The sequence below is a fragment of the Seriola aureovittata genome, chromosome 20 (assembly GCF_021018895.1).
Source record: "Seriola aureovittata isolate HTS-2021-v1 ecotype China chromosome 20, ASM2101889v1, whole genome shotgun sequence".
NCBI classification, from domain to species: domain Eukaryota; kingdom Metazoa; phylum Chordata; class Actinopteri; order Carangiformes; family Carangidae; genus Seriola; species Seriola aureovittata.
In genome coordinates this window covers 13899392-13920033 of record NC_079383.1, presented here as the reverse complement: position 1 = coordinate 13920033, position 20642 = coordinate 13899392, and the positions used below count along the sequence as shown (strand labels likewise).

At 41.8% G+C, this 20642-nt stretch overlaps 3 protein-coding genes across 7 annotated transcripts in view; 1 reads left to right on the top strand and 2 right to left on the bottom strand.

The window, feature by feature from the left end:
- The window catches only part of atp8a2 (ATPase phospholipid transporting 8A2), a 49651-nt gene extending 46830 nt beyond the window's left edge, over positions 1–2821 (bottom strand). Inside the window, exon 1 of one of the 4 annotated variants that reach the window (XM_056364992.1) lies at positions 2526–2821. In XM_056364992.1, the coding sequence (XP_056220967.1) occupies positions 2526–2568 (43 nt within the window). In that variant the 5' untranslated portion in view covers positions 2569–2821. The remainder of the gene's footprint in view (positions 1–2525) is intronic. The other 3 variants (XM_056364993.1, XM_056364994.1, XM_056364995.1) reach the window with 3 other exon arrangements.
- A 1811-nt stretch (positions 2822–4632) lies between these two features.
- rnf6 (ring finger protein (C3H2C3 type) 6) lies at positions 4633–10556 on the bottom strand. Of its 2 annotated transcripts, none has more exons than XM_056364999.1 (4): positions 10478–10556; positions 9200–9355; positions 8864–9028; positions 4633–8449 (listed from the first exon to the last, which is right to left on the bottom strand). In XM_056364999.1, the coding sequence occupies exons 2-4, from the start codon at positions 9339–9341 to the stop codon at positions 6597–6599; spliced, it is 2160 nt and encodes a 719-aa protein (XP_056220974.1). In that variant the 5' UTR covers positions 9342–9355; positions 10478–10556; the 3' UTR covers positions 4633–6596. The 2 variants fall into 2 exon arrangements, with proteins under 2 accessions (XP_056220974.1, XP_056220975.1); XM_056365000.1 differs by having other exon boundaries at positions 8906–9028.
- A 1243-nt stretch (positions 10557–11799) lies between these two features.
- cdk8 (cyclin dependent kinase 8) lies at positions 11800–20134 on the top strand. The gene is made up of 13 exons (XM_056365011.1): positions 11800–12236; positions 13697–13772; positions 14169–14279; positions 15153–15293; positions 16035–16092; positions 16174–16305; positions 16416–16559; positions 17326–17395; positions 17562–17634; positions 17848–17945; positions 18134–18212; positions 18403–18561; positions 19063–20134. Exons 1-13 carry the CDS (start codon positions 12109–12111, stop codon positions 19186–19188), a joined length of 1395 nt encoding a protein of 464 aa, XP_056220986.1. The 5' UTR covers positions 11800–12108; the 3' UTR covers positions 19189–20134.
- Positions 20135–20642: the final 508 nt, after the last annotated feature.

The following is a 20642-nucleotide window of genomic DNA, read 5'->3' as shown; positions in this document are numbered from 1 at the left end:
CACAACACATCTATATGTCAGTGAGTGCACTGTAAATGTGTTTGTATGTGCCCGTCACTGCAAGATAAGATATAGGCCTGCATATGAAAGATCTGATGGTTACACATTGAAATGGACTTGACCAAAATGTTTGTAGCTTGCCCAGGAACGCCCCCCTGTGTCCAACTCATGTAAATACATCTGTATTGCTGTAATTTATTAGGCCTCTATCTCCCAAATGGGATCTTCAGTAGCTTGGCAGCCATGACGACCAGTCACTATCTTGCAAAACAGACATATAGTTGACAGTTGGCTGAGCTGCATGACTCACATAAACTCAACCCACCAACACTGTGACAAGATGTCTCCTTACATTTAAATACAGATCATGTAGGCTATCCAAGACAATTTGCAAAAACTGTGAGACAGTTTGTTTTTCTTTCTATTGTTACATAATTCTGAAACAACCAATTTGCAAAGTATCTATGTGTGTGTTTGTACTTATGTGTAAGAGATGCTCTTAGACACATGGTCAGAGTTTGTAGCACTCACTATTTATGGTCATAAATGCAAACAAATAAAATGATTCCTCTGTGGGTGAATGTGTTTGAGAGAGTGTGAGTAAATGTGACAGATTGGTAGCTGCAGACGTCATCACCAGGGATGTTGCAGCTCGCTAATTGGAGCAAAGAACCAAGAGGTCAGGCTCCAAGAGATTACAGTAAAGGCAATGTTGAGATTCCAGGAGGGAGCACATGTACATACCGACTGATGCTCCATTCTGTGCTTTAAATATGGTAGTGGGAAAACACTGTGATACAACTTGTAGACTCCATGAAACCAAAAAGAGATCCATTAATGTTACTGAAAGTCTCACATTAACTGCTTTAATATCAATAAGAAGAAAACTAGTGAATCTCATAATTGAAGTTTTGCCACATGACTAGGTCAATATCACATAACAGACATGTAAAACAAACAACTGACAACAGCAGTGTGATTCATTGTAAGGCCCTCTTATATTCTATCTAAACAAATATGAAGTGAAAATGATATACTCTTTGCACTATACTATCAAAAGAGGTATCCTTCTACCTTTTGACATTGGGGCTAAAAGCTTTTAACCTTTGATCTTTCTTGTGACAAAAATGTGCCGCCTCAGTGTCAAAAGATCCAGTTGTTTATCCTCAACAAATAAATATGTGGGAACCTCTGGCCTGAAGACAACATGACCTAGTGGGCGCTCATCTCTGCTCACAGTTTGCCCTGCTTTCTATTTCTGGAAGCTGCAAGAGGCATGCAGCCACACACACACGCGCGCGCACACGCGCGCACACACGCGCACACACACACACACACACACACACACACACACACACACACACACACACACACACACACACAACAGCAATGCAGTCCGACAGTATGTGCCAGTCACTATTAAAAGCCACTGAATGAGCCAGCCACATCTCTTCCAGGACAATCTAATCTGATGTCTGTTTGCCATTTGTGAAATCATCCAATGCAGTCAGTTGGTCAAACGTCCATCCTCTTTCCAACGCTGAGGACAAGATGAGGTATTTGCTGCCAATAAAGTGGAACTGCAGTCAACACCATACAGTTTGTCAGCATGGTTGATATAGCAACAAACACAGGCCATGTACACAACAACCTGAATCATACCTTCCCCAGGCTCTGGATGTGGAGGGCCTTCAGGTGAGGTGAGACTCAGTTCCGGGCGGCTCAAAGTATGGAGCGCTCTTTAGACGGTCACGTGGTTTTTAAGTCGGCGAGGTAATAGGCTGTTCTAGGACTGATCTATAGGAGCTTGGGTTGGACGTTTGAACAGCAAAATAACGAAAATTACTTACTAATATAGATATCAACTAACATAAAGAGACATTAGGCTAATAAATATTCGTATTTAGGCAAGTCAATCCATAACAAAATATCCCATATGATGCCACTCAGGAGGTAAAGATGGGCTACAAGAGGCTGTTGCAACAAAATTATATAATACCATAATGATGCCATGGTGAATTGAGTACATTCCATACATAGTGATAAGGTCATACAACGCATTCACATTCATCTTATCAAGAATAAATATGTTGTTATCTTTTCTATCGTGGTGTTAAGGCACAGCACGGATCCCTATATATCAAGATAATCGATATATTTAAAAAAAATACCTGGTTATTCAAAGGGCAGAGTGTGCTACCTGAAGCAGGCACCTGCAGTCTGCTTGCCCTTGCATCCCCAAACAGTGCCAAAAAAAAAATGAGTGAGACTTGAAGATAAATACCGGTACACCAAGTCACCCCACATGCATGCCGCAGTCCCGGACAACACCGATTCGAGTTATTATTCCAAGCACATACTAAAATACGCATGATTATAGCTATATAGGCCGCTATATCCCCAGTAAGGCCTATTTCAACAATGACATAAACACGACTTTACATTAGGTCACGAATTAAGCGGCGGGCGGAACCCTGGTTGAGAAAAGATTTAAAATGGTGTTTGTTTTTTTTTTCCAAGCTTACCTCCCTCGCTGTGTATCTTCTTGGCTCTCCGGTTGAAATACATCTTGCTGGTGGTGAACGAGTGTCGGTGAGGCTGGGGCGACGAGGCCGGAGCGGTGGCATGCTCATGGCTCACCGGCAGAGCAGTGAAATGCTGCTCCGGGCCCGGGCTGCGGCCGTTCCTGCTGCTGCTGCTGCTCACGGATCATGATTTCTCGGCTGGACCGCGGAGGTGATGTTGTAGAGGACGGCTTCAGCCAGCGTCAAGTGACACGCAGTAAAAAATAAGCTACTTCCGGTCACTGCTTTCATAATAAGGTACGCTAGAATAAAGACAAGGGGAATCTGATCAATTTCCAATGTAATTAATTCATATACAATTTTACCCGTCAAGATCCGTTTCCCAGTTTAATTATCTTAACTGTAAATAGTATTAGGTATATCTTAATGTCTGTCAGTTATGATAACATCCTACACCGTAATTAATAGAACCTTTCCTAGGTGCCACAGTTTTTTAACATTTAACATTCAAAAATCAGCAGTCCAAAAAAGAAGAAAAGGCTATAGGAAACAGGCCACATCACCATAGATCTGAAGACTTACACAAATATCTGAACTTCATTTGTATCACTATATTATTTTCACAAATGGGCTAATTAGTTTTATCCGACAGAAATAGATCTACATTTTTGAATGATGTCCTTATGATCAACACATACTGTATCTCTATTTGTAGGATATCACGTTCATTATACAACTCTATAAATAGTTTAATAATATATTCACTTCTGATGTGTACCTTATGAGACACTTCTGTTTTGTTAGTTGCATTAAACTAGAGCCGAAACAATTAATTGATCAATCAATTAGTGGAATAACAGAGATATAATTGGCTATTATTTGATCATACCAACACAATTCCTAATTCCAGCCAAATAATTTGTTGATTTTGCTTTAATGGAGTAAATTGAATATTTTTTAGGTATGGACTATTCATGGTACATAACATGATGATGTCAACTTGTGCTTTAGGAAATGGATAAGGGGATTTTACAGATTAAATAACGAATCGATCAAATGAGAAAATAAGCAGAATATTAACTAACGATAAAAATAACTGTTAATTGTAGCGTTACATTAAATAAGTAAAAGAGTGCAAATCACGGGTTTAAGAAATGACTTGTAAACCTTTATTTTGAAGGGCTGCTTTGTGCTATCCTTTCTGGCTTTACAAGTCTGATGCGCCGCTCAGTTGAGTCACGGGAGCGCGCATCGGATGATGAGCTGCGTGCGCACACCCCGATATTTGTACGTAAAATATAAACAACATAAATAAGACCTTATTAGAAATGTTCTATAATCAGTTGTTCACTGTTGAGCAGCTATTGTGCAAATATTTGTATTTTTTTCCAGACAACAATATATATATTTAAAAAAAAAAAAATGCATTGCAGTTTTTATTAAATAATTTGCCTTAGAGGGAACGGATATTTAGCCCATGCTAACGGTAGCCAAATATTTATGTGACATTTGCTAATGCGCAAAAGTAATTTATAGAACTTTGATGACCAGCGACACAAGTAAAAATTATGGTCTAACAGTAAATATTAAAATTTCTAACAGTACCACGAGTTAACCAAACTCACCTGTCATCTCCATCGCCATCCCCGGTGTTTGCTAATACTAGCTAACATTTTAGCAACTACGAACTACTGGTCATACCAGAGCATGTGACATAGCAGTCACCTAAACCTGAGTATAAAATTAGCAAAGGTGTGTTTTTATGCTTATAAAGTAAAATTTTCTTTTGTAGAAAACAGAGATATGTATGACTACTGAGATTAACATTTACATTCAGTGTTAAACACTCACCCCAATGGCACCCAGTGTCACAACAAAATAAAGCTACCAAAACTTAACATAAACTTATAAAAAATCAACTCTGCAGGACACTCCACTTCTCCTCTCTGTATTCGCTCAACTGATTTTTTTTCACACATATTTTCGTCCGATTATGGCCACGTACAGAGATCTTGTAAGCCGTTGACATCTGTCCCTCAAAACTTCACACAACTTTCTCTTCACACGTCTTTGGCGCGCCCACACAAAAACCTGTATACACTAGATCTCCGGGCATAACAAAGCTGCATTTTATTCCATTGTTAAGGAGCAGAGAAGAAAACCCATGTCTTCATTTATTACATAGTAACATATTCATCATAACTGTTTTATTTACTCTCACACATTGTAACATAATACATATTCATATTTCAAAAGTTGATTTCCATCTTATTAAATAGGAACAGAATAAATATTCACTTCTGCACTGAGCAGCCACGATCCTCTCCAAGCCTCCATGGTGGACATTCACTGAACAGAAGCCTTCTGAGAACCAGGTTTATTGGGACACTGGACCTTTCCTTCAGCATCCACACCCACGCACACAATTAACCAACCCACACACAAACACGCACACACACACACACACACTTAACCCACTCTCACATTCTCACATACTATACTGCATCATTCTTGCAGTTTTGTTAGTGACATGTTAACTGCAGAGATGTAGTAGCTCCTGTGTACTGTTATTGTTGATGTACAAAGTGACCCTGGTGGGAACACACTGACTAGGTGGTTCTGCTAAATAATCCACCTGTGCTACACTAGAATGCCGATATCTGAATGTAACGGAAAAATAAACCATTAACAGCATACAGGAATATCATATTAACACTGCCTTATTCAGATGTTGTAGTGGAACTGACATAGACTGCAACCATTGCACTATGATAGTCCCAATTAGGAAGAGATGTGTTGTTAACAGACTCTCATTAGCAGTAAATGTACAGTAGTTTTGGAGCCAGAGCTGCAGCAGATGCTCCAAACATCAACAATTTTCCAGTCCCTATCTCATGAAGAAAGATTTCTGAGTTAGCTGGAAAACTGAAAAATCTCTAGAAATTCTATTTTTTAATCATTTAAATCAACATTCCAGGTTTTTGCTCAGCAGATGTATTAGGCTAACTACTCAGTGCAAATTTCATGACACAGGTCCCAGGGTGTTTGTCAGGTATGGATCCAAATAAGCAACAGGAACTAAGAAACATTGATTTCAGGGTTTACATGACTTTGTTAAGTGGGATGATAATCAGGCATTACAATGTAAACAACAATGAACAGCAAAACAAACAATACTGTCTTTTCTCTCTGTATTGCACAACTCATACTAAATTACAACTTTGAATTCCTGATTATCACATGCCTTTTACCATTCAATTGAACTGTGCTGCTCATATGGGTCTTGTTAATGATTTTAAAGTGGCCTATTTTAGCAGGTTGCTTTTATGGATGAATTCTGTACTGGAATTATATGGGACGGATGTATGGAGAGCACTTAAACAAATATTACCAGATGTACAGAATAAAACTTATTTCAAAATTAAATACATTGCTCATACACATCCCAATAAATCATACATTTCTTAACCAACTGTAAAGGGACACTTTAAAATGAATGTTGAAGCTTTAAAATGGTTAATGTTTAAAAAAAAAAAAAAAAAACAAGGTTTCCTGTTTTCATTCTAAACAGATGGCATGTGAGGAGCGTCTGGCTTTAAAACCTTTAAATACAAGCACTGGTGAGTTATTTACAGCTTATACTGAATAAATCAAGTCTAGAAGTGATTTGTGTAGTCCAGTTGTGACAAAGAGCCGTCACATGTATCAGACATTAAAGAGTTAAAGTGAGACTAGTCAGCAGCGGCTACAGGAGCTCCTTAAGCATTAATGCCATCCATCGACATGGGCCTCTGAAGCTTTGTGACAGAGACCAGCAAAACAGGTCACAGGAAGAAGAAAAAACAATAAGTTGCTGAAAACAAGGAGTCTAAAAAAATAAAGTTTTGTTAATTCTCTGCATTTATAGTCTCTTTTTTTTCGCACTTTTGGTTCAACCTTCTTCAACTTCAACACAATGGATATTTTCAAAGAAATTAAACCATGAAAGCGCTATGTACATGCAAAGCCCACTTTGGGTCTGCTCAGTTCAGCCAGCCAGGAACATGACAGTTGTGTTTGTGAGTTAACAGGTCAGTCATGATGCACTGCTAGTATGGGCTGCCTGCAGATGGGGCAGGTGTTGTTTTCAGAGAGCCAGCGGTCAATGCAGTGGATGTGGAATTCATGAGAGCAGGGCAGACGCCGCAGCTTGTTGCCCTGGGCGTACTCATTGATGCAGACACTGCATGCACGACCCATCTCCCCCTCCAGGCTGGCCTGACCATACGTGCGTGTGGATAGATTGTCAATCTGCTCTTTGGTCAGGCCCCTAGGGTGTTCGTCATCCTCTTCATCGTTGAGCAAAAAGAAATGTGCCAGCCGCAGAATGGGTAGAGTTCCATTTTCTACCAGGTTGTTGGTGTCTCTGCTGGTGGCCCGTCCCTCTGTGGTGCTCACTACCCCTCCTCCGAGTCTGGCCTGCCCACCCTGGTCATCCTCACTTCCCACCAGCCCTACCCTCTCCTGATCTACCCCACCTATGCCAACCTGGCCAACTGCACTCTCATTTGTATGCAGACGACTGGCTGGGCTAGTGTTACTATTTGTGCCAATAGCATCTGTATGGCTAGGTGCAACAGTTTCAGAATCAGCCTCTGTCTCCATTAGGGAGCTCAGCTCCCCAAATCCAGTCATAATCTGTCGCAATATGGAACGCAGCGCAGTGGAGTTGGGTTCCCCCAGGCCTGTCTCACTGATGCGCCTCAATGGAATCCGGATAGTGCTCACATAGGTGCGGATCCCAGCTCGCTCAGAGCGGGAGATGGTGCGTCTAAATCCACCACTATCACTTTCAAATGTGACAGTATTCTCAGCAACCCGTGCACGCGATCGTGTTCTGCTGGCGATGCTGTCCCGATCACGGTTTTCACCAGGTCGAATCCTTCTCACCTGCAGGTCCAACATGATAGTTGGGTGCCGTCGCACCGATGAACTTCCTGCTCCTATTACATGTGATTCACTCTCACGTTCTCCAGTCTCTACAGCTGGCTCTGTAAGAGCTGCAGGTTCTGCCACAGCCTCCCCTGTCTCCATGGAAACAGAGCTTGTGCCACTGCCTGGCTCAACAGTGTGGATGCTAGAGCCACTGACACCACTGCTGGATGATGGAGTGGTACTAACAGCAGATATTCTATGCAAAGGGGAACGGCTTCGCCTAGACAACCGGGATGAAATCCCTCCCCCTGCTGCAGCCCTGCGTGCACGACCACGCGATCGAGTCCTGCTGCCACGTGATTCGTGTCCCACTGCTGGGGCCTGAGCCCCAGATTGGGGTGATACACGGGGACAGTCTATAGGAGCAGACATATCATCATGCCCCTGCTCTATTTCTGCACTGAGGGCTTGATGTTGCGAAGGTGTAGTTTGATCAATAGGAGGGTTGGGAACAGTGGGAGGCGGTGCTAAAGAGTGCAAAGTGGCACCTCTCCTCTGAGCAGCAGCTGGGGGGGACACTGGTGCAGGAAGTGCAGGGGGGCTCATAGAAAGAGTGGTAGTGCTGCTGCGTGTACGCCGTGTCTGCATCCTCCTACTGAGGACTGGGCGCGGGGAGGGGTACGGAGCTGGCCTTGACATGGCTGACGGGCGAGGGTTGGAGAAGGAGGAAGCAGTGCGTATAGAGGGTGAAGTTGTACTAGGGGCAGTAACTGGCAGCTCTGCAGTGTCCGCAGTGTCATTATGCTCCCCCGGCTCTGGCTGATCATGGTTGATGTTGATCTCTAGACTAAAGCGGAATTCTCCACTGTTAGGGTTGGTCCGACTGACGGCACGCCATGTCTGGTTGCCACTCTGCCCACTGCGGGTAGCATTACCAGTACGTCTGAAAGTGTTCAGCCACTCCAGTAATGAGTCACCATTAGAAGTTTCTGGTCCAGGCTCTGTGCCTCCTGTAAAACAAAAAAAAGGTTAAGACTGTGAACTAACATGTGTTCATCCCAAAATCTATTTTCCTGTACAGGAAAACTGCAATTTCCTCCTCTAGTTACAACATTGAATGTTTTAGCCAAGCTGTTTCACACCTTATTCTAAGCCAGCACTTCCACTGTATTTATTACCAGAATTCAGAGTTGAAAAAAATGTGTTGCAACCTTGTTTAAACCTTGCCAAAGCTGGCGTTTGTTTGTCATCTGTTTTACTGTTCTGAAAGTCTAATCATAAAACATTATGCTGTGCTATTGTGGAATGTTTTTTGGCTTCTTCATTAATCAGTAGTGATTTAACCCAAGCCATACAGCATCATGACAAGTGAAAGCCAGATTGGGTATGTCCAATAGATAGAAGTCCCTCCCCCTCCTCCCTACCTGCCCCTCGTCTCCCTCCAGCCCCTCTCTCTTCTCCCTCACCGCTACTGCTCTGCTGTTCTCCAGAATCAGCAGTCTGCAAGCGCTGCTCAGTACGGGGCTGAGATGAAACTCGCTCCTTTGCTCCATCAAGACGCTGCTGCAGCTCCTCAGCAGTCACCTCCCCTGTGAAATGTATGGACATAGAGGATGTTATGTGCCATCAACAGCGGTGGGTCAAAAAGGAGTATCTCTACAACTTCATACACTAATTTATAGCCTAGAATACATGCGAAGCAAGGCTGCACTGGCAATCCCAATCAGTGCATTATCATAGCAAGATGTAATCCTCCTCACCAGGTGTGCCCAGCAGGTTGCTGTCTCTCATTAGTCTGTACTCCTCTTCACTCAATTCATTGATGAAGTGATAGTATGCCTCCTCCCGTCGAAGACGCTCTGCCTGCCTCCGCCGTTCGTCTCCCCCACCAGGAGGGTCCATCACCGTGAAAAGTGCTGGCAGACATGAGTGACAGTGTCAGTCAGGGGTGGAATGTCATCTGAAGCTACCACTACAGCTTTACATTTAGCATTCAAAAAATAAGAACTGAAGCCACACACTGAGCTTCTGCAGATCAAGAGGACAGGGTCATTTGTCAATAGAATATGTTGTACAATAACAAACTGCTAATGGCTATTTGATGGTCTTTTGGAAAGATGGATAACAAACGTATTGCACAGTTATGTAGTATCATGTACTTACTGGGTTGTATTTGATATTAGAGCAAAAATGCAATGCAAGTTAGAGTCGTTCTTAGCCTTACAGTGACTAATCTCTAACCAAGGACGACAGTTAAGACAACGCCATCCATTTTCTATCGAAAGACTCCACCAGCAAGAGACTGAGTATGGCTACAGTAATCTTGCTAAAGTTGCTAACGTTTAGCACGTAGACTGGTGCCGTACATTCGCCTTATTTAGCATGTGGACAAATGCTCGATTCATTCACTGCAAGGAACCAAGAGACATCCCACTAACAACGTAGTCTTCATGTGAGCTAATACTAGCCAAGTTATAACAGTAGCTACGGAAGGCCATGTAAAAGGCAGGGGAATAATGCAACAAAACTGGCGTAGTCATCCTGGTTAGCCACCAATCACCGGCCTAGTGTTAATGACGGACACGCCAAGCATCCAATCCCTGCCCTACAGAGGCGGGACACGGTATACTAAACTGAGGTCTCCTCCATGTAAACCCAGGGCAAAGAAGGAAAGACAAAGAATCTTGCCAGCATTATTGCAGAATTAGATAATCGAGATATTAATGCCTGTCAATGATTAAAGGCGTCTCCACCCTAACACAACAGACAGTGTTGTGGACCTTTCAAGGATGCGAAGTGTCATTTGGAATGCGCAACGCTTTAGTTGCTAAGTGAGCGCTAACGTTAGCGAACAGCAGCCCGTCGATACCAGTGTTAGCTGGGTTAGCTCACTCGCCAGCGAGCTGCAAGACAGAATAACTCCTTAGATATTAATATGACATACAGTTTTATCAAGCAGATACTGTACATGGAATTGAACACATACCTCTAGCATAGTTTTATAAGAGATGACAATTACATTAAACGCAGTTTAGTACCTGACAAAGCAGCTGTAATATGGACGGTTAGCTCTCCTCTCCCTTCTCTCTCAAACCAAGATGGGACCAGTGGTGCTACATTACACCGTCCGTGAAAAAACAACCTCCCTGGCCACATTAGTTCCTAGGTAACACAACATCGGCAAAACATAGCTCAAGGTTTGTTGTTCAGAAATGCACATCAATAAAAATATGTAATTATTCATTCCATTGTAATGTAGTGTAATTGTACTTTAAACATTTCAATGGGAAATATTTAAATTTTTACGTTCTGCAGTTTTAACATGATGCTGATACAGTATGGGGAAGACCACCTACAACAAATGTATCTTTATATAAATTCTTAATCAATTTAGACATTGTTAAAATACCTTTCTGAGTAAGTAAACAATTAAAAAGCACTGATTTCATTTTACACTTAAACATTTTAAATGCATGGCACTTAGCTTTCTTTTACATAAATAATAAAATTGAGCTCTTTACCATCCAGACTGATGAGCTCATGTCTGAAACAAAATCCTCAAACAGCCTTGCAAGTGATCTCCAACATGAAGTATTGAAAAGAAAAGAAAAGATTATAAGAAGTTGCCACACATTATATCGGGAAGTATTACAATATATGAGACACATCTGATGGCTGAGCAGTGTGAGGCTGCATTATACAGTTTATAGCCACCATATATAATAATAAAGTGTAGCCACTACCAAAAAGAAATTAAGACAAAATAATATGTAGTGAGTATTACTCCTTAAACGTTTACTCCTCAAACTTTATAAACATTCTTACTTTCTATTCAATTATCTTAGCCTATTTCCCTTTACTTTATTAAAATCAATTTATATTTCCATCCATATAATTATTGGATGGTAATTGTTGTTCCAGTGTTTTTATTTGCCCCATAAATCACTTTGAATTGCCTCTGTGCTTTAAAAGTGGAAATACATTTGTACTTTCTAGAGTATTTCTTATTAGTATCACGCATTTAGGAATAATGTGCTTATTCTCTTATACGGAGCAAAATATAAGCATCTCGCTTTAATTCAAAGCGAATGAATTGATATTATCTGTTATACTGGGGTGATAGACAAAATACATAGGCAAGATAATTCTATGTGGGCCGGCATTATAGCACTGAAGTATCCTACAATATCACAAAACAGATAAATGTTTGTAATGACCAAATAAACTTAATCAACAGCTCTAATGTGCGAGTGTGAATTTCCACGTGGTGTAGTCTGTCTACCCATTTTCTGAAGCTCTTTCTCTGCTGCAGGGCTGTCTTTACGACGTTTTGCGACAGTGCCGTTCGACAATACGCCGTCGTTACCGAGTGAAGTGCGTCTCTTTGGAGCAGATACCGGCTGAGAGAAACGCAGCAACAAGAGAAAGGAATATATTTCGGGCTCTTTTCCTACCTGGAGTATCTCCGAGCACCGCACATCACCTCCGGTACATTATATTTGACCCGAAAACTCGATGTGGAAGCTGGGCTGAAGGAAGAAAGGGCCACGCTGGGGAAGGCAACTAGCTGAATTAACCAAACCGAGCTCGTTGGAGTAGCCTAGTTGCCTCCCAAGCGACGCTTTAAAAAAGGAAGGAGCGGATACATTTAGCCCAAACAGTGGTGAAAATGGACTATGATTTTAAAGTCAAGCTGACCGGCGAAAGAGAGCGTGTCGAGGACCTGTTTGAGTACGAAGGATGCAAAGTGGGACGAGGCACCTACGGTCATGTATACAAAGCGAAGAGAAAAGATGGGTGAGTTGATGACCAACAAGGCCTCTAGCCAGTGAACCCTGCGCCAGCCCCCTCCCTCTCCCAAATAAATTTTAATTACTTCTTATTTTTTTCCTCTTCAAGGCCACTGGCAGAGGAGGCATGTTGTTAGAGATTTATGTAGAGAAATAACAATGTGAGGGAGAGTGTGTTGAAATTGCCTGCACTGTCAGGATGCTGATGAGACTTTGTGTCGTGTATAAAAGCACTGACATGTCATTTATCATTGGGATTGTGGCTCCCCTTTCTTGTAAATGGGGTGCATATGTTGTTAAAGCTGTGTTAGAACATTTCCGAGTCATCTATTGTGTTCTGTGTTGTTGCTTCACGGGGTGCATTATTTTATTTAGCAAAACTTAGAACAATTGTAGGTGATGTGGTGAATGTAGGATACAGCAGGTGCATGTGCCAGCACTTGTTGATGGTCCTAGTGGTCCCTTTTTTTTAGGCGAGTGGTGCTACTTTTACATGAATGTTTAAAAAGTAATAAATTGTAGAGGAGCCTGGTATATGAGAGAATATTTAGTGCTGGATGTTTTTGTCATTGTGTAAAAGCTAACAAAGCAAAGTTATTGTGATTTTTAAACTAAGATAGTGTTTAGTTGTATATGTAAAAATACAACATGCCTTCATTGTTGGTTATGTTGCTTTCATGCTAATTGTTATGTAACCTTCATTTCCTTTTTTTAAAGTATTCTTTGGGTATTGTTTGTCTTTATGAGAGTGTCAACAGTTGAGATGGAGAATGAGATACAGTGAAGCTCCCCATTTGGCTGCAAACGGTGGACGCTGTCAGTGCCTCAAACCCTTAGACCACCAGAGTGCCACCCACCTTCATTTCTAAACCTTTTATTTATTTCTCCCTTTCCTGCTGTTTCTTATGCAATCCGTGTAACAGCCGTAACTGTGTCTGGACCCGAGCTGGGGAGAGCTGAAGGCAGCTTCAGCTACCAGGCCCGTATTAGGCCCATTATCACAGCCCGGACGTACTGGCAGCCGGAACCACAGAAAAGAGCCCCAAAGTGTTTAAAGATGTTTGTGTTCACTTTAGGAGGCTGCTGTTTATGAGACTCTGTGAGCTCATTTGTGCTGCAGCAGTTGGACGAGGCCTGGGGAGGCACAAAGCATGGGTTTATGAGATGATTTAGGCCAGGGGGAGGGAGGGGTTGTAACCGATTCATTCAAGTGAGAGCCAGTCCCAATGCTCTGTTTGTCCCTCACCAGCTGCCAGACAGGGCCTGTTTCCTCTCCCCTTCTATTGTTTTGAGCCTCAGAGGTGAGCTTGATTACACAAATCTGGAGGTAATGCAACTCGGCCTCTTCTCAGAGTCCCTGTGCCAGCTGCCAAGTGCCCCCCTTTATGTTTCTGTGCAGACTGCTCTCTGGAGGCCTGCAGTCTGGTCTGGTGTTGATGTTGCTCTGCCTCTCTCTGTGTTTTGTAGGAAGGATGATAAGGACTACGCCCTCAAGCAGATTGAAGGCACTGGCATCTCCATGTCAGCCTGCAGAGAGATTGCAGTAAGAACTGCTTGGCTTACTCTGTCCTTTTTGTTTGGTATCTGTTAAACACCTTCATTCCATTCCTAGGTGGTTTATGTAATGTCTGAATCACCTTCCTTCACAAAGTAGCTTTTGTTTTGTCAGCAACAGACATAAAATACAAAAGCTAGAAAGAATCGAAGAACACTACATCATTAGATATTAGACATGAATGTAATACATATAGACGTAGACAAAATATCATGAACATAAACATCTCATTGCCACTTTGTCTATTGTGTATAGTCTTCACTGTGGTACATTCTTCTTTTTGCAGAGTACATACATGCAGAAACTAGTAATCAGCTGTTATCATTCATGATTTCTGCCATGAGAGTGTGTGGTCAGTTCTCTGAATGGGTTTATATATTGCAGCTGCTGCGGGAGCTGAAGCATCCCAATGTCATCTCGCTGCAGAAGGTTTTCCTGTCACATGCAGACCGTAAAGTATGGCTGCTCTTTGACTACGCCGAACATGATCTCTGGGTAAAATGCACACACACACACACACACACACACACACACACACTCACTCACTCACTCACTCACTCACTCACTCACTCACTCACTCACTCACTCACTCACTCACTCACTCACTCACTCACTCACTCACTCACTCACTCACTCACTCACTCACTCACTCACTCACTCACTCACTCACTCACTCACTCACTGAAGCTGCTTGACATGACTTATATACATACTGCTCCCTTGGCATCTGAATATGCCAATATGAGTGGGATTGCATGTTTTGCATGTATGCATTTTTCTTTACTATTCATTTTTAGACCACACATACATACATTCCTACCCAGATTCCTATGCACACAAAGTACTCTTAGTTTACACTCTTAGTTTAGAATTAGGTCATAATATTTATGCCCTCTGTGTTTAAAAAAAAAGGGAAATGCTCATCTATGTGCAAAAAACAGCAGCCACAACAGAAACTCATCCTGCTGATGCATATACAGTACCCTCACATTTACCATCAACCAGTTATAAGGAAGTACACTTAAAATGTTGTTAATTATGTGCTTCTAAGTCTTATTGGAGCACACACATACACCCAAAAGTCTTCATAATTTGGTAGTCAAACCCCTGATGCTTCACAGTTGGCAGTTACAACTGGCAGGGTATTAGAACTGAATTAAAATGCCATTTTCTGCCACAGAACTGCAGCACTCACATTCCCCTCGTAAGGATGTGGGAACACATGCCACAAAAATCAGCCTTACTCATCTTGCCTGTAGCATAAACTTACATTTTTGACCATACAGATGTAGAAAAGGACACAAAATGATGCATTTCACTTCTCATGTGCGCATACGCCACAGTTATTATTATCTTGTCTTTCCATAGCACATTATAAAGTTCCACAGAGCGTCTAAGGCCAACAAGAAGCCACTTCAGCTGCCTAGAGGAATGGTCAAGTCTCTGCTCTACCAGATCCTGGATGGCATCCATTACCTCCACGCCAATTGGGTCCTCCACAGAGACCTTGTAAGAGGATTGGGGAGGGCAGAGGGAAAAGGAGGGGGAGGAGAGGAGGGGGAGAGGGAAACTATTTAGGTAGAGAGGAAAACAAGGCAACAGTTGATTAAAGACTGGATTTTTATTGGGCAGAGAATCAGTTGGAGGCCATGGGAGTTGTGTCATTCTGTGTGTGTCTAGTCATGGTTCATAACCACATGTTTTAAATGTTTTTGCAAATATTTGGTTTAAGTCAAGATTAGCAGGCAGCTAATTATTTGTGCACTTGTTACACAATATTCTATGTTGTAGTTGCTTTAGTGAGTGATTTTTTACAATAAATAAGTTTACAATTTTTTTTGTTATTTACATTTAAAGGAACTTTACAGGCTTTGTTTCTAGTATTGCAATTGGTTTCTTTAAAATAACAGTTTAAGATACTGTCAATGCTGTAAAAATAGTCTCAGTAATGTATGTATTTCTAACCGCTACATTATGGCAAAACCAAAATATTTTCCATTTGCATTACTGACTGACAGTGGTGAGATGGAAATGGTAGACCACCTCTCCTGTGGGATGCAGTTGGTATGTGGTGTCCTCTAGAGGGCAGCAACATAGAGTTTTGATTACACACCACATCCTGGACTGTAGCTCAACAACTAAACCAAACAAAGCTGATTTAACCTCAACAGATTTGCTGTGATTTAAGAAAAAAAAAATTGGATTGTAGATGGTTTTTCAAACTTGTGCATGTCTCCTTGTCTCCTCTAGAAACCAGCTAACATACTAGTGATGGGGGAAGGGCCGGAGAGGGGTAGAGTAAAGATTGGTATGTATAATGTTGTCTTTTTTAAATGTTATTTATTGTTGAAGTTTGTTATTTTTACTGACTAACATGTCTATTCTTCAGCGGACATGGGGTTTGCCCGTCTCTTCAATTCACCGCTGAAGCCTTTAGCCGATCTCGACCCTGTTGTGGTCACCTTCTGGTACAGAGCACCTGAACTACTGCTGGGGGCTCGGCACTACACCAAAGCCATCGGTGAGAACTGCGCAGCACAGTCTGTCTGTGGAGCTGCCCATGTGTTAACATGTGCGGCCAGTTCTAATGCCTTCGCTGACAGCTTAAGTTGATGTGTGCTCTTCTTTCAGACATCTGGGCGATTGGCTGCATCTTTGCAGAGCTGCTGACGTCTGAGCCCATTTTCCACTGTCGCCAGGAGGACATCAAGACCAGTAACCCTTACCACCACGACCAACTGGACCGCATCTTTAACGTCATGGGCTTCCCTGCTGGTGAGGCTCCACTGCTGCCAGACATTGGAGCAAAATATTCAGAAAAAAAAATAATTCGCTCCAGTTTAAATATTTACTACTTTAATATAATATACTGATTTATTAATGATTTACTTAACCTCACTCAAACAAGAATGTATTACCTAATTTAATAAGGGAAATTACTACTTCTGATTTTCCTAACAATGTATGTACATTAATGGTGCTACAGTGTTCCCTTTTTAGTGGAAAGTGCTGTGGGAAGAATAAGCAATTTTTGTTCCTAAGAGAGGCAGATTATTTCCTTGGTCTTTTCTTGTTCCTTCTCTTTAGGCAGTAATATGATCTGTGGGATCTGAAAATCCATCCGCTGGCGCAATAGATTAAGCCAAGTCACAAACACAGAAACTTTTACTTGTAGGGCTACATTTGGGTCTATATTTTCCACTTCACTTAAGCTGCTTCTGATCCTTTTTTTCCTTCTACATCTTTGCTGCTCTACTTGTTTGATTCAACAGTCTATTTGATGAATTTTGTTCTGATTCTGCAGGAAATCAAGCCTTATTGGCCGGGTGCAAAATCTAATTTTGCATTGGGGCAAATTTTACAATCCCAAATTAAAACAAAAGCTCAATGTGCTCTCGTTGTAACAAGGGGTTGTTGTGGGGAATTCGTGAGCATTTGTGCTCAAAAAGATTGTAATCCAGACTGTACAACCTAAATAATCTGTTCTTGAAGGGAGGGAGGGTGTGACATGGTGTAATCCTGACTTTCCCTCATTTGACAGATAAAGACTGGGAGGACATCAAAAAGATGCCAGAACACTCCACGCTGATGAAAGACTTTAGAAGGAACACGTGAGTCTGCAGAGCACCACTGTCCCAGTTTTCTTCAAATTTGAAACAAAAGTCAGAGCAAAGCAAAGTGCTCCATGTTCTTACATAGTTCTTATAACTACGTTCTTATGTGGGAAATTGAACTGAAGTCATCATATTGATGTTATTTGCTCCTTCTCTATCACAGATATACAAACTGCAGCCTTATAAAGTACATGGAAAAACATAAAGTCAAACCAGACAGCAAAGCATTCCACTTGGTGAGTTAAAATACCTTGGTAATAGATAGTTATATAATTATATAATAGCTGTTACATGTACTTTGCATAACAAATGGATATTATACTATTATGATGGCAAATCCATAACAACTATGCAGCTATAGTTTGGTTCTCCATAACAAATGAAGTGTACGTTGTGATAAATTCAGTTCTATTAATGGTAATAATAACATTGTGTGCAATTCATTAAAGCTGCAGAAGCTGTTGACAATGGACCCCATCCGTAGAATCACATCTGAACAGGCCATGCAGGACCCTTACTTTTTGGAGGAGCCCCTTCCCACATCTGAGTGAGTTACAGCACACAGAAACCCATACATACACTCTGTATCCAGTTTGTCTATCTTGTGCTGCTCCTTAGCTTGAGTCTCATGACCTTGGGACATCTACCGCATTGAATAGGTCCCTTAGCCAATTAGGTCTGAGTCATGGGAATAAATGTTTGAACTTGACAAGCCTCTTTGCCTTTTTTCTCCAGTGTGTTTGCAGGCTGCCAGATTCCCTATCCCAAGAGAGAGTTCCTGACAGAGGAGGAGCCAGAGGACAAGGCAGACAAAGTAAGAAATCCATGTGCCACATGTAATTTCTAAATAAAGTCATACAGGGAGCTTATTTTATGATTATATGAAGAAGGCTAATGGGAAACATCACAAAGAGGTAGTAAATACACAGTAGGGCTGATAAAAGTGTGGTTGCTGAACTGACAATGTGAAATAATTAAATCATTAAAAATGCTTTGGCTTGTAGAAAAACCAGCAGCAGCAACAGGGAAACAACCACACGAATGGGGCAGGGCACACTGGCAACCCTGACAACAGCCACGCCCAGGGCCCGCCTCTGAAGAAAGTGCGAGTTGTCCCGCCCACCACTACCTCAGGTGGCCTCATTATGACCTCAGACTACCAGGTGGGTCACTCTCATATTTCCGTGATTTCTGTGCATTTATTCACATATCACAGTCAGAAAGCAGGAGATATGTAAACTGCAACTTATGTTAAAAAAAAAAAGCTGACATGTGACTAATGTATACCGCGGTAGAATTGCCTTGATGTATTGTTTTTCTGTAGATAATGTGTTTAAGGCGAGAGCTATTCCTTGTGATCAGGCAGCTGACATCCACTGTAATGGTACACTGCATGATGTTTGCCCTTCTGTATGCATTCAAGCCAGTAACTGGATCAAATTCACTCCATGATTAATTTTTTTGCAACATTATATATATATTTGAATAAAATTTTCTCGACTGATGGGTGAAAATATAGCTCCTGTCTTTCTCTCTGTGTCAACTTGTCATGGCTATCACAACCTCAAAGAAGAGGTCACTAACATTAAAAATGGAGTTTTTTGTAGCACCTAAGACATCAATAGGATTTAATGAATATCTTCTTGTTCTCTTTGTCCCCACAGCGCTCCAATCCACATGCTGCCTACCAGAACCCTGGACCAAGCACATCACTGCCCCAAAGCAGCATGGGATATTCCACTACCTCCCAACAACCACCCCAGTACTCCCACCAGACCCACCGCTACTGAAACATCCCTCCCACACATACATACAAACATATATGATACATACACAGCCCTCACCGTGCCCACCTGAACGAATGTACTGAGGGATGTGGGGGTGTCCAAGGCAACAAACCCCACCCGACCCCGCCCCACAGAGGACACTTCTTCTCTGCAGCAGACATAGGCCAGAATGACAACAATCTTCACTTCGTCAAGATAACACACCATAACCCCAGTATTAGAAATACCGCTATAGAGCAAAACCTGACGGGTGAAACACAAGGCGGGAGGATGAGGAGAAAGGATGCTATGGTTGGATCCTACCTGTCTCTGTTAGTCAGATGTAATCAAACCAGCCAAGAGAAGATGGTCTGGTTTAGGGGGACACATGTTAATCTGTTGTCATCTCCTCCCTTCTTCTTCTTCACCTGTCTCCACACACACCTCCACCTACGCCCTACCCCAGCCAGTTACCCTTTTCCTGTTGAAACTCGGATGAGACTGAAAGCTGCTATGTGACTGCCAGCGTTGACAGATTCCCTGTCCGTCTGTCCTCCTGTCTGTCTGTCCTCCTGTCTGTCTGTCTATCTGTTTATTTTGTGTGTGTGGCCCTGTGAGGGCCTCAGCTGAGGACTGAACTGAGCTGCTGTGAAGCATGCTGGGAGGATGTGGAGCCCCCACAGCTGTGGCGTTGAGGGTTTTTGTTCAGAAAGGACAAAAAAAGATGACAAAAGATTTTAGTAGTTTATAATTTAATCAGTTTTCATGGTTTTGTTTTCATGGCAAGAGTGGCAAAGCAGCTGGTGCTGGTTGAGCGATCAGCTGCTGTATGCTGTGGGCAAGCCTTACAACATGATGACAAAACCAACCAATCGCATGGAGGATGGCAGATGGAACATGCATTGTACTGTATTGTATTGAAATATTTTACATGAAGCAAGTATCCTGACAATAAAAGTGGAAACATTGACATTGTTGATATTTTGGGTGTGCATATCTATAAGGAGCAGATGTATGATGCTAATTTAAGTAAGTGTTCACATTTTGTGCCTCTTTTTTTTTTTTTTTTTTTTTGCCCATTTTTCTTTGTGGTAACTCAGCTAGAGCTGATAATTGTCAAGAGTTCAGACAAATCAAATTGTCTAACAAGAAGTGGTTATAAAATTTCCTGTTTATATTTCCTATTTACATTAGAATCATTAACAGAAAAGCATGAACTGATTATTGATTACGAACAAGTAACTGTCAGTTTCAATTACAAGCATTCTATCAATTCATCTCTGACTGGGAACAAAAAGTCATACATTTGCTGCAAAGTATGCTTACACTGTATTTCTTTGACTAAACTTCCCCCACTTTTTCATGTTAATACATACATGTGTGCTTTGGTATTCATGTGTCAATCAATTATATATGTATAACTGACAACTGTATAACACATGCAGGCCTTGTCTTCCCTCTTGTCCAGGAATAGAACT

Coding starts and splice junctions, on each gene's coding strand:
- rnf6 (XM_056364999.1), bottom strand. CDS start 9,341: ATGGACCCTCCTGGTGGGGGAGACGAACGGCGGAGGCAGGCAGAGCGT. Junction 9,029..9,199: donor CAACCTGCTGGGCACACCTG/GTGAGGAGGATT, acceptor TACATTTCACAG/GGGAGGTGACTGCTGAGGAG. Junction 8,450..8,863: donor TGGAGGGAGACGAGGGGCAG/GTAGGGAGGAGG, acceptor TTTGTTTTACAG/GAGGCACAGAGCCTGGACCA.
- cdk8 (XM_056365011.1), top strand. CDS start 12,109: ATGGACTATGATTTTAAAGTCAAGCTGACCGGCGAAAGAGAGCGTGTC. Junction 14,280..15,152: donor ACGCCGAACATGATCTCTGG/GTAAAATGCACA, acceptor GTCTTTCCATAG/CACATTATAAAGTTCCACAG. Junction 18,213..18,402: donor CAGAGGACAAGGCAGACAAA/GTAAGAAATCCA, acceptor TTTGGCTTGTAG/AAAAACCAGCAGCAGCAACA.